Source organism: Eupeodes corollae, chromosome 1, assembly GCF_945859685.1.
Source record: "Eupeodes corollae chromosome 1, idEupCoro1.1, whole genome shotgun sequence".
NCBI classification, from domain to species: domain Eukaryota; kingdom Metazoa; phylum Arthropoda; class Insecta; order Diptera; family Syrphidae; genus Eupeodes; species Eupeodes corollae.
In genome coordinates, this window is record NC_079147.1 from 197,453,051 (window position 1) to 197,466,087 (window position 13,037).

General features: G+C 29.7%; 1 protein-coding gene across 1 annotated transcript in view; it reads right to left on the reverse strand.

The window, feature by feature from the left end:
- LOC129939311 (neural cell adhesion molecule 1) overlaps positions 1–13,037 on the reverse strand; it is a 296,828-nt gene that overhangs the window by 185,827 nt on the left and 97,964 nt on the right. Inside the window, exons 2-3 of the mRNA XM_056047286.1 lie at positions 2,695–2,739; positions 2,421–2,524 (exon numbers count right to left, since the gene is read on the reverse strand). Coding sequence (XP_055903261.1) covers positions 2,421–2,524; positions 2,695–2,739 — 149 coding nt within the window. The remainder of the gene's footprint in view (positions 1–2,420; positions 2,525–2,694; positions 2,740–13,037) is intronic.

The window sequence follows — 13,037 nt, forward strand, 5'->3', positions numbered from 1 at the left end:
ATGGCAGCATTTTCCAAGAGTGGTAAAATGCGAGTTCATCTGCCTTACATTTTCCTGAAGTTTCTCTATGGCCTCGCACTCAGCAAAAACGAATATTTAACTGATATGCCTCATAAAAGATTAATGACAGTTTTACACTGTTAAAGACTTTTCAAAGACAGAGTCTAGAGATTTGATAGAGGATATCAGATTTTGATGTCACATTTTCTTAAAGCCAGAACAATATTTCTTTTATCGTCAATAGTTCCACCTGGAACTCGTAACAAATATTGGGGAAGCAGAATGAGAGACTTAATTTTAGTCGTTCAGGATACACGTCTCCACCAACCCCTTGAATAATGCTTTTACGAAATTGAGATGCACCTTTGTTAAGCAAGTTTACATGACTTCGTGTTTTACAACTTGGTTGAAACATTATTAGTACTAATATCTTAATCGTCGTCCGGCATTGGAAAGGGTGAAAATTGTATTATTCATCGAATGATAAATAATGAGGCCCAAGGCAAAAGCAAACACTTAAAGTATAGGGGGGTTGAACGTAAAATAAACCGTGCTTTATCACTGTAACAGTAGACAGCGTTACTTTTCGTTAGTCTTTGTTACTTTTGATTGTGAATAGTTTACCAATAAATTCTCCATCTCCATGTAAGCTGTAGGTAACACTTAATAGGTACCAGATAAGTTGAACAAAATGTTGATGCAGGGCATATTGCCGAAATTCCCTCAAATCGGATTCAAAAGTTAGCAAAAGTTTGAAAAATAATTGAAATAATTACTCGGCGAAAGGCTGAATTCTTGCGCCTCGGGTTTTGCTGTACACTTTCACGGACCGCGGTGATGTTCTAGGCCGATCTTGCGTTCCTTGAACGTACGGGTGTTGGCTGATTGTTTACTGAACTTATAGTCTCAAATGTGGCCAACAAACGTTATGAAGTACCACCACATCAACCGTAAAATGGGAGCAATGCTCGTAACGTAATAATAAAGATTTATCATTTGAGCGTGCGTGCTGTTCAATCGTGTAACTTGACCTGTTGGTTTGTCATAAAAAACTAAATAATAAACAAAAGATTTGACAGATGTCATGAAGACAAAATGGCCACCACGTTGTTCAAATATCTACCCACGCCAATCGATAAATAAATACTCCCTCTTACAACTGAGATGTAGTTCTATTACTAATTCTCCACATAAAGCCACACGAATAAATGATAAATATATGATAAAAGCTTCGTTGCTATAGCTTGACTTTGAGAGGGTTAAATTGAAGGTCAAAAACAATTTTCCCCCACCACAATTTCGTTTAGTTAATCGAAAAAAAAAAATTCACTTCAATTCAATTCAATTTGAGTTCAACATTATTTCCATAACTTTAACACATATGTACCGCAAAGAATATATCGAAAAGGGAAAAAACAGAAGACACGAAATTCCCAAAGGATAAACGACAAAATAAGGACACAAAAAAAACATAGTTTCTGGAATGTTTGCGTATATGCTTTATGTATAAAGAAAGTGTGTATATCAATTTGCAATGTTTGGTTCGGGTGTTTGACTTTTAGTTTATTTTTCTATAAAAAGAAATGCCGCCATCAAAACCCACAATATGTACAAACCAACCAACGAAGCAACAAACTTGTATGATATATGAAAGTGTCATGTTCCAATGCCAATTAGCTAATTTTCCAACAAAACTCTATCTTTGCAGGTAACGTAAGGACATTTATGTAATAAGTATAAACACGACAAAAAAACGGTTTGTTTTCGAAAATTGAACGACAAACTTGTGTATAGTTCAGAGAAGTAAAAATATGTTTTATAAGTTTTACAGGGTGTCTCAGCACAACATATATTATTAAAAATGTAGTTTTAGGGAAATTAATCCTTAAAATATTACAATAATTTGAGACTTTTCACTTAAGTCGAAAAAAGCTTAAATAAACCAAATTTGTTTTTTAACTTTGTCCATTTGAATTGAAAATATTCAAAATCGTGTTTACTTTTGCGACCACCCTGTTTCATACATTATTTTTAAAACTGGGATGACGAATACGACACGAGCCAAAAAAAAAGTAAGTCTTACGTGACCTATAAATTTATTGGGAACAGGAAACTTCTTATGAAACTATACACAAACACACTCATTCAATATTTATAGAAAATATTTACTGGATGAATGAAAATGATTTCTCTGAAAAATGTTTAGCTCTATCTTCAAAATTATATAATGTTAGAATCTATATGTACTCTTTTTTTAGTAACCGTGATGTTACTTTTTACAGAAATTCAGAGCGTGAAAGACCGAAAGTGTGAAGAAGTGGCTACGAGGAGGATGAACGATGAAAGAAATTGAAGGTTTTGGTGTGAAAGTTTTCCAATCTGCATTTTCACAACAACTGAGAAAAATAATAAGAACTTACTTTGTATCCTTTTAAGTTTTCCACAACACAAGCGAGTAATGCATCTCTTCCTATAGAAACGGTCACATTTGGTATTGGTTCAGCAAATCTTGGCATACTTATATCTATACAAAATGAGAAAAATGCAAATATATTCGAAACAGAAAAAAAGGATAATTAAAAATAATCACATATAATTATTTTGATGAAATATGTAGAAGGTTGTTATTTTTAAGTCATATATTGACAAATTGCAACAAGATCCTGTTTTCTCATTTCAACTTTAATTACCTACCTTCAGACGATGAAGATTGTGAATCAAGGACTTTTGTTTGTTTGCCTGTAAATAAATACAAGAAGAAAAAAGGAAGAAGTTAAACATATGAACATATGAGAAGTGTAAGAAAATTGTTGAGAAAGTAGAAACTATAGATTATAGAGAATACTCGTATATAAGAAAAACATTGAAGGACGTTAAAAGGAGCAAGGTTGCAATGATTGAGTATAAAATGAGAAATAAGGTAAAATGAGATGTTGTAATTAGGAAAAAGAAAATCTTTCTACGAGTATATGTATTTCTTTATATGTGTGCTGTATTTTTAATTCACTCCTTGTTCTTATTAAGAAACAAATTAAAAAGGAAATTCGAGTTGAAACTCTCTTAGCTTATTTTCAAGGACTTGCACCTTCACCTTTAAGTTCGATATGAATTAAGGGCACCCATACTTGCTTTAAAAATGTTTTATTTGAAGCAGTAATGAATACTCACTACTTTTTGAAATCGGTTTGAAAATAGAACAGTTAAAAATATAAATTTAATTACGAAAACTGTACAGTAATAAAATTATATATGTATGGATACATACGATATCCGCTATATTTACAAAAAATTAATATCAATTTGTATACAAACATTTGTGGAATACAATCCAATACTTTTTTATTTTAAGAGAAAAAACAATTTTTTTTTCTTAAATATGCAGTTCTTTAAGTTGTGTTCAAATCTTGTTTACTCCGAAAATCCCATAAATTTAATTGTTTTTTTTTATCTATTTAAATTTTCTAAATTAATACAAAATTGGAAAAAAAAATGTATTCAGCTTACAAAACCATAGTACATTTTTTATTTTGAAATTGACTTGGTTGGAGATTTTAACAAGAGAAGTTCTTCATAATTTTTGCTTTTTTAACTTCCCATAGGAAGTTATTGTAATGGGTCCGATTTGTCAAATTGAAAATTTTGACATTTCTTGACGTTTCAAGGTCCCTAGAGTCGAAATAAAAGATTTTTACAAAGATGTCTTTTCAAAAACTTGAAATGTAGGCTTCAAACTTATTTGATCTTATAAGTAATATTGTTTTCAAAATTTTGAAAAATTTTGAGAAAAATCGAATTGACAGTTTTTCTACAAAAAATAAAAACCTAAAAAAATGAATAAAAGTTGGTAAAAATTAATTTTCGACTCAAATATCTTTTCAAAACTTTGAGATATTGGCTTTGATTTAATTTAATCTTTCAAAAAATATTGTTGTCAACACTCAGTTAAAGTTTGAAAAAAATCGAATTCGAAGTTTTTTTACAAAAAATAAAAACCTAAAAAAAATGTATAAGAGTTGGTAAAAATTGATTTTTGAATCAAATATCTTTTCAAAGCTTTGAGATAATAGCTTCTTATTAATTTTTACTTATAAAAAATATTGTTTTCAACATTAGGACAAATTTTGAGAAATATCGAACTTACAGTTTTTTTACAAAAAATAAAAACCTAAAAAAATTGTATAAAAGTTGGTAAAAATTGATTTTCGACTCAAATATCTTTCCAAAAATTGTAGATATTGGCTTTTAACAACTTTTATCTTTCAACAAAATTGTTGTCAACATTCAGTAAAATTTTGAAAAAAACAAATTGACAGTTTTTGTATAAAAAATTTAAAACCTAAAAAAAAATTACCAAAAGTTGGTGAAAATTGATTTTTGACTGAAATACCTTTTCAAAAATTTGAAATATTGGCTTCAAACTTATTTTATTTCACAGAAAAATATTGTTTTCGATATTCAGTAATTTTTATATAAAAATCCAACAGTCCGTTTTTTCATTAAAAACAAATCTACAAAAAATATTACGCAAATTTGGTAAAAATTGATACGAGTACTTTTAGGCAAGACCAATCGACAGACGGGATGGGAAGTTATCAGTGTGGGTCGCATCCCAGCCTCTTTTTCTGTTTTAAAATTAAAAGAATGAAAGTAACTCCAAAGGGTTTAGGCAGTTTTGGGTTAGGCTTTTTTCAGTTTTTTAAGATAAAAAATAACATTAGTGCTCATACAATGTCAATGTTTTTATTTTTGATTTCTTACCAAAATAATTAACATTTTTTTCGAAATTTGACATCTCGAAAAGATGTCACTATTTGTACGAAATGTTAAAATATATTAATTAGCTCTCCATGCTAAAAATATTTATGAGCTCAAATTAAAACAAAATGTGTACATATAAAACTTATTTTTAAAACACACCTCTAACGAATTTCGAATACAATTTTTGAAAAATTAAGTTTTTTTTTTAGAAAAGTCAAATGACATTTAGATTTTTGAAAAAAAGCTCTTTTTAAATCTTAAAATACAGGCAATATTTTTAAACAGACTCTTTGGATACACGAGCAAGTCCTTCATTCAAATTTTTAACTCAATCACATCGTTTTAAGATTTTTACTAAGCACAAAAAAAAACGAAGTTAATATAATATATGTACGTGACTTCAACAATTCACGTTTGGAATTTTTGAACTGAAGATACGATCGATTATTGAAATTTTGGAAAACAGCATTACCATATCGTAACAATAATAATTGCTATCTTCTAAGTAATCTTGTATACAGGGATAGGATAATACATAATAACTTTGCCATTTTTTTTGGTCAAATGGAAGACTTTCGACAAACATGTTTCAAGCCCTGGTATTTGCAAATATATGTATTTTATTTTGCTTTTTTTTGCCTTTTTATACCAAATTTATCTTTTTTGCCTTTCTTCGCCATTTTTGCCTTTTCTGCCTTTTTTCTTTTTAATTAAATTTAGTTAAGAAACATCTAATAATTGGTTAAGCATTCAAGGAAATGCGAACATTTTTGCATACCGTTGAGAATCTTGAGTTAAAAACCCATCTTTTTGACAGTTCGATGCGATTGTCGAGGACCGATGAGCTTAAGAGAGAAAAGGTTTTGTTGTTCGTAACAGACGCTGTACCGTATATGAAGAAGAGTGGCAAAACTCTCCAGGGTTGTACTCGAAAATGGTTCACGTAACTTGCATCGCTAACGGTGTAAACATAGTTTGTGAAAGCATACGCAGTCACTACTCAAAAGTTGACGCCTTCGTGTAGAGCTTGAAATAAGTATTTGTGAAGTCTCCATCTCGGATTGATATTTTTAAGGATATGGATATGGTTTGTTTGAAACTGAATTTGAAGTCGTATTTTTAACTTCCCATAGGAAGTTATTGTAATGGGTCCGATTTGTCAAATTGAAAATTTTGACATTTCTCGACGTTTCAAGGTCCCTAGAGTCGAAATAAAAGTTTTTTAGAAAGATGTCTGTGCGTGCGTGTGTACGTACGTTTGTACGTCCGTACGTCCGTACGTCCGTACGTTCGCGACGTTTTTTTCGTTGTCCATAGCTCAAGAACCAGAAGAGATATCGACTTCAAATGAATTTTGTTATACAGATAATAAGGCAGAAAGATGCAGAAAGGGCTCTCAAGAAAATTGCGTGGGTGGTTTTTTTACCATAGCAGTTTGAAAAAAAGGTGAAAATTTTGGTTAACCCTAAATATCTTACGAACCAAAAACGCTAGAGAATTGAATTAAATTTTATATAATAGATTGTAACGTGATACCAAACAGGTATATTTTTTGAAAAAAATCAATATAACGGTTTTTTTTTTAAATCAATAAAACTGACAAAAAAAATTTGTCACCTCCAAAATTTTACGACTGAAATATGATTTGATCTCTAAAATAATTTTGTGCAACGAAGTATAATGTTTTTGACATCTGATAAAATTTTGAGAAAAATCTAATTGACAGTTTTTTTTATAAAAAATAAAAATCTAAAAAAAACATTAACCAAAGTTCGTAAAAATTGAAAATCGATTCAAATATCTTTTCAAAAACTTGAAATTAAGGCTTCAAACTTATTTTATCTTATAAGAAATATTGTTTTCAACATTCTGAAAAATTTTGAGAAAAATCGAATTAACAGTTTTTTTTACAAAAAATAAAAACCTAAAAAAAAAATTTATAAAAGTTGGTAAAAATTGATTTTCGACTCGAATATCTTTTCAAAACTTTGAGATATTGGCTTTAATTTACTTTCATCTTTCAAAAAATTTTGTTGTCAACATTCAGTTAAAGTTTGAAAAAAAACCGAATTGACAGTTTTTTTACATAAAATAAAAACCTAAAAAAAAAAATTTATAAAAGTTGGTAAAAATTGATTTTCGACTCAAATATCTTTTTAAAAACTTGAAATTAAGGCTTCAAACTTATTTTATCTTATAAGAAATATTGTTTTTAACATTCTGAAAAATTTTGAGAAAAATCGAATTGACAGTTTTTTTTACAAAAAATAAAAACCTAAAAAAAAAATTTATAAAAGTTGGTAAAAATTGATTTTCGACTCGAATATCTTTTCAAAACTTTGAGATTTTGGCTTTAATTGACTTTCATCTTTCAAAAAATTTTGTTGTCAACATACAATTAAAGTTTAAAAAAAATCGAATTGACAGTTTTTTTTTACAAAAAATAAAAACCTAAAAAAAAAATTTATTAAAGTTGATAAAAATTGATTTTCGACTCAAATATCTTTTCAAAACTTTGAGATATTGGCTTTTATTTACTTTTATCTTTCAAAAAATCTTGTTGTCAACATTCAGTTAAAGTTTGAAAAAAATCGAATTGACAGTTTTTTTACAAAAAATAAAAAACTCAAAAAAAATAATTTATAAAAGTTGGTAAAAATTGATTTTCGACTCGAATATCTTTTCAAAACTTTGAGATATTGGCTTTAATTTACTTTTATCTTTCAAAAAATGTTGCTGTCAACATTCAATTAAAATTTGAAAAAAATCGAATTGACAGTTTTTTTACAAAAAATAAAAACCTAAAAAAAATAATTTATAAAAGTTGGTAAAAATTGATTTTCGACTCAAATATCTCTTTAAAAATTTTAAGTATTGGCTTTAAAGTAATTTTATCTCATAAGAAATACTGTTGGTAAAATTTTTAAAAAATCGAATTGACAGTTTTTTTTACAAAAAATAAAACTCTAAAATAAAAACTAAAATAAAAACAATACTAAAACTTCGTAAAAATTTACTTTCGACTCAAATAGCTTCTCAAAACTTAAAAATATTGGCTTGAAACTTATTTTGTTTCACAGAAAATATTGTTTTCGATATTCAGTAATTTTTATATAAAAATCCAACAGTCCGTTTTTTCATATACAAAATAAAATCTACAAAAAGAGTACGCATATTTGGTAAAAATTGATACGAGTACATATAGACAAACTTTTAAGCAAGACAAATCGACAGACGGGATGGGAAGTTATCAGTGTGGGTCGCATCCCAGCCTCCATCTCGGATTGATATTTTTAAGGATATGGATATGGATATGGTTTGTTTGAAACTGAATTTGAAGTCGTATTTTTGAATTTTTGAATTTCCATTTCAACTAGGTTTCAACTCACTGGGGTATTTGGTTGGAGGCAGTAGCATATTATGCGGAATATTTTGCTCGGATCAAACAAATCGTCAGCACGCTGGAAGACGATGCAAGCTGTGTTCCATTTGCAAAAAAAATTATTGAAGATGAAGAACTACAAGCGCAGCTGGCATACATTAAAGTTTGTATTCGAGCCGAAAAAACATATTTTCAAAGACCTAGAAAAAACAGGTATATTCTAGAGTCTGTACCTACTTATAATTTAAGCTAACAATATTCTCATAGAGGAATATCAATTGGCGAAGTGCTGCCTTTTTTTAAGGACATTGAAGAAAATTTAAAAAAAAAGCAAAAAGGCCTATTGCAGAGGACGTCTTAAACAAGTTTACTGAAGTTTTCAATAGAAACACAGGGCTAAAAACGATTGAGCAGAAAAATTCTGTAATAAACGGCGACGTGGATTCCAAGCTTCCAGGAAACATTGAAGTAAATAAGGTTGAAAGTTTTAAATGCGGTCCATTCGTTTCAGCTGTTGAGAGGTGATTTAAATCCATCACAGCCCTTTAAATAGACAACCGAAGAAGATTGCTACTTGCGAACTTTAAAAACTCTTAGTAGTCCAATGGTTCTATAGTTAAAAGTATTTTTGTTTATTTTCTTTTTTTTATTTTAAATCCTAACCCTGCTTATAAATTAACTTATCTAGAAAAATTTGAATCTAAAGGGTTTTCTATTAAATTCGGATCGATTTTAAAATTGTAGACAAGTTGTGAATAAAATATTAACAACGTGTTATCTTATTTGAGAGCTTTTGGATTTTGTATGAGTCTGCGATAGGCCAAGTTCTTGCGAGCGACGAGGAATTGACTAACTCGTATTCTGCTGGACACCTTCACGAACGGCGGCATTGTTTTCGGGAGATGTAGCGTATCGTTGACTTAGTATAGTGTTGGCTGATTGTTCACTGAGCCGGTGGAGTACCGTTTAAAAAACATGTTTACAAAATCCAAAAAGTAATTTCATCCAAATAGTTTTCGAACTTTCGTACGTTCGCGACGTTTTTTTTCGTTGTCCATAGCTCAAGAACTAATAGAGATATCGACTTCAAATACATTTTGTTATACAGATAAAAAGGCAGAAAGAAGCAGAAATTGCTCTCAAGAAAATTGGTTAAATTTTGGTTAACTGTAAATTTCTTACGAACCCAAAACCCTAGAGACTTGAAATTAATTGTATATAATACTAGCTGACCCGACAAACGTTGCTTTGTCATATAAACAAATTTTATAGAATATTTTGCTAGAAATAAATAACTTATTTCAAGTGTGTAAGGACTTGGTATATAAGTGTTAGAGGTATAGAGCACTGTACACAGTGACAAAATATTTAAATAACAAATCACCAACAATTTGTTTTAATTTGTTAAAATTATATCTTTAAAATTATATAAATATCGCTATAATATCAATGCTTTAATGCAACAGAGTGAACAATGTTTTTTGTGATCCCATCTTTCGCTAATACAAACTAACTGGATGGTTTGCCCACCTAATAGCACGCTACGTTTAATTGAAGTGCCCAAATTTAAGCCGCCGACAGAAATCGTTTGGCTTTGAGACTTATTGATAGTGATTGCAAATGCTAATGTTATTGGAATACATCTGTGGGTATAATAGGGATTCGCTGTAATAATATATTTTCACCTCGGAATTTGCCATTTAGAATTATGGCTTCAATTAAATTTTTCATTAATTTTTTTGCACAACCGTGATCGGTTCAAATTACGAACAAAAATTTCCATAGATCCAACCTTCAGTTGTAAACTATGCGGTGGCATGCCCGTCAAATCCAATGAGATCAAAAACTCATTTGAATAATTTGCAGCTTCGGTAGCATCACAAACTGTATCAATTTTTATGACACCAAGTCTACTGGTAACAAATGTCATATCTTGAGATTTAATTCATTGACATCCACATTTTTTGCTGCTAAGATTGCTGTTTCTAGCAGCTACTCATGATTTGTATATTGTCTATGTACATCGAGAAATATCTGGTCAATGAAAGCATCTTGTGAATCAATAATCGTGAAGAAATCGACCGGTAATTTTATGCATCCAGTTTCATCTTTAGAAACTTTACCGTCTCCTATTACAAACAGTTGTTTTAAGAATGTTTCAGTGTATGGAGCTTGAATCATACTTACTTTCAGTATTACCTTTCCAACATTACGCCACAGTGGCGATGATTTTAAGCACATGTTGATCTCATTAGCGTACGTTTTACGCAGAATAACGCGAAATTTGTCTGAAATCACCTGAAAAGAGTGCTGTCAAATAGTCTGTCGTTGTTTTGTATATCTTTCAATGTCCTGTTCAACGCCTCAAGCGAATGTTTGTGTGACATAGTGCATTCATCTTAGCTGAAAATTTTACACACTGGTAATGGATGATTGTTTTTTTATATTGCACACCGCGTTTAGGTTATTTTGATAATTTAGTGGCAGTTTAAGTACTGAATGAGCTGTTCTGCCTCCGTTCAATAAAGATGCAATGACAGAAGATGCAACGGCTAATGCGAAATCATTATTTTATTGTATTTAGCAAGAATTAGCGAAGTGCAGCCGAAACGTCGATCATGATGTGGTAAAAAATGGTTCTTTGTTCTTCATTCATTATTGGGACATTGCGAGCAACAATTGCTTCCATTTATACAGTATTGTTTTGTAGTTCACGATTTATTAAATTATGATTGATTGAGTGGTAAGTTGGCAATGAAAATGCAAAGATCCTCAAAAGCAATCAATGCTTCATAGTACATAGAGTCACTGAATACTCTTGTAAGATCGTTGCACCGTGTACGAAGTTGATGCAATTAAACCATAGCACTAAGGAATATTAAAAATAGATAAAAACCTATTCTCAGGCCTACCGAATGTGGATGCAAAATTTCATTGAATTTGGTTAAGCCGTTTCGGAGGAGTATTTCAACTAACACTGTGACAGGATATATATATTATATATTGTAACGTGATACCAAACAAGTCATTTGTTTGAAAAAAAAATCAGTTAACGGTTTTTTTTTTAATCGAAAAAAAAACTGAAAACAATTTTGTTCTACAAAAATATTGATTTTAACATCTGGTAAAATTTTGAGAAAAATCAAATAGACAGTTTTCGTACAAAAAATAAAAAATCTAAGCAAAAACATTAATAAAAGTTGGTAAAAATTGATTTTCGACTCAAATATCTTTTCAAATCCTTGAGATATAAGCTTAAAACTACTTTTATCTTTTTAAAAATATTGTTGTCAACACTCAGTTAACTTTTGAGTTAAATCTATTTTATTACAAAAAATAAAAACCTAACAAAAAAACAATACCAAAACTTAGTAAAAATTTACTAACGACTCAAAAAGCTTTTAAAAATTAAAAACATTGTCTTCAAACTATTTCAATTTCACAGAAAACATTTTTTTCGATATTCAGTAGTTTTTTTTATAAATATCCAATAGTCCGTTTTTTTATAAAAAAAAAAATAAAATCTACAAGAAATAGTACGCAAATTTGGTAAAAATTGATGTTCGGTTCTTGATATCTCTCAAATTAATTTCATTCTTCCAAAATTTAAAAATGCTACTAAAATCGGTAAAAATTTAATTACCACTAAAAATCTTTTAAACCAAACTAGATTTTCAAACTAAAATATTTCTGTATATGAAAAATGTTGTTTGTAATTTTAAAATTTTTAAGAATAATTCAACTAACAACTGTTCACGATAACCTACTAACTTTTAAGCAAGGCAAATAAATACATAAATTGTATCGTTTTCTTTGTTTTTAAATCCTTCAAAGTTAAAAATCTTTTGATTCGAAAACAAAATGATTTCATGCTCATTCATTGCGTGCCACATTAAAAACCTTTTGACTCTTTCCACGATAACTTTTTGGAGTCGAGGTGTCAACATATGACCTGCAGAGCGTCTATAGTTATTTTGTGTAGTTGCTCTCAATCAGTATTGAAATGGATCTGGTGAATATAGCGAATTTTGTGGACATTATCTTTTTCGTCCGAAGTGTTTTTAGTAGTATTGATTCTTGAAGACAACTACTTTTTGATCTAGTATTCTTCTCTTGAAGATTTAGGAAACTTGAAAAGAAACCAATTCCTGAAAAACATTGCGGTTCCCAGTTGGAACACCCTAATTTATTTTATTGATATCAGACTTAAAACGAAGCAATACAGCTTGTATTAAAAACAAGTTGTAATAAGATTATAAATCTCTTCCTCCTTTAATTTGATTTCAAAGTAATTTTATTTTAAGGATTCTTCTAGGCCTCACAAGAAAAACTCCAGTTCAGGGATAAAGTAGGGAATTTTTAAAAGACGCTCTAAAGACATATTTGTTCAATTACCATAACCGTTCCAACTCTGCTAACAATTAAAATATTTTGTTAAATTCTTACCGGTATCCTTTAGCCTCGTACACTCAAAAGTCCAAAACTGTACCTTCACCAATTGAAAGGGAAAAAATCAAAACATATACTTTTTGAGGACATGAAACTTGAGTGTCAATTGACACTTGGGTTCACCTTATGGTTCAATTATTGCACGCATAATGATATTCTACATCCTCAAACAATCACCTCATTATCATAACACCCCCTCTACAATTTACGCAACAATGACCACAATAACACTAAATATCCTCGTCTTAATAAGACTTCCTATAAACTAAACACACGCACACTGGCCAAAACCAAAAGGACATCTCTGGCTCGTCCAGCTGTGAAGATGGTCCATCTAAATCTTGTTGTTGTAAACACTTTCCTTTCCCTTAAAAAAGAACTAAACAACACGTTCAAGTTGTGGGAATCTACTTTTGTTCTTCAAAAGAAAAACACTTCAACGAAAAAT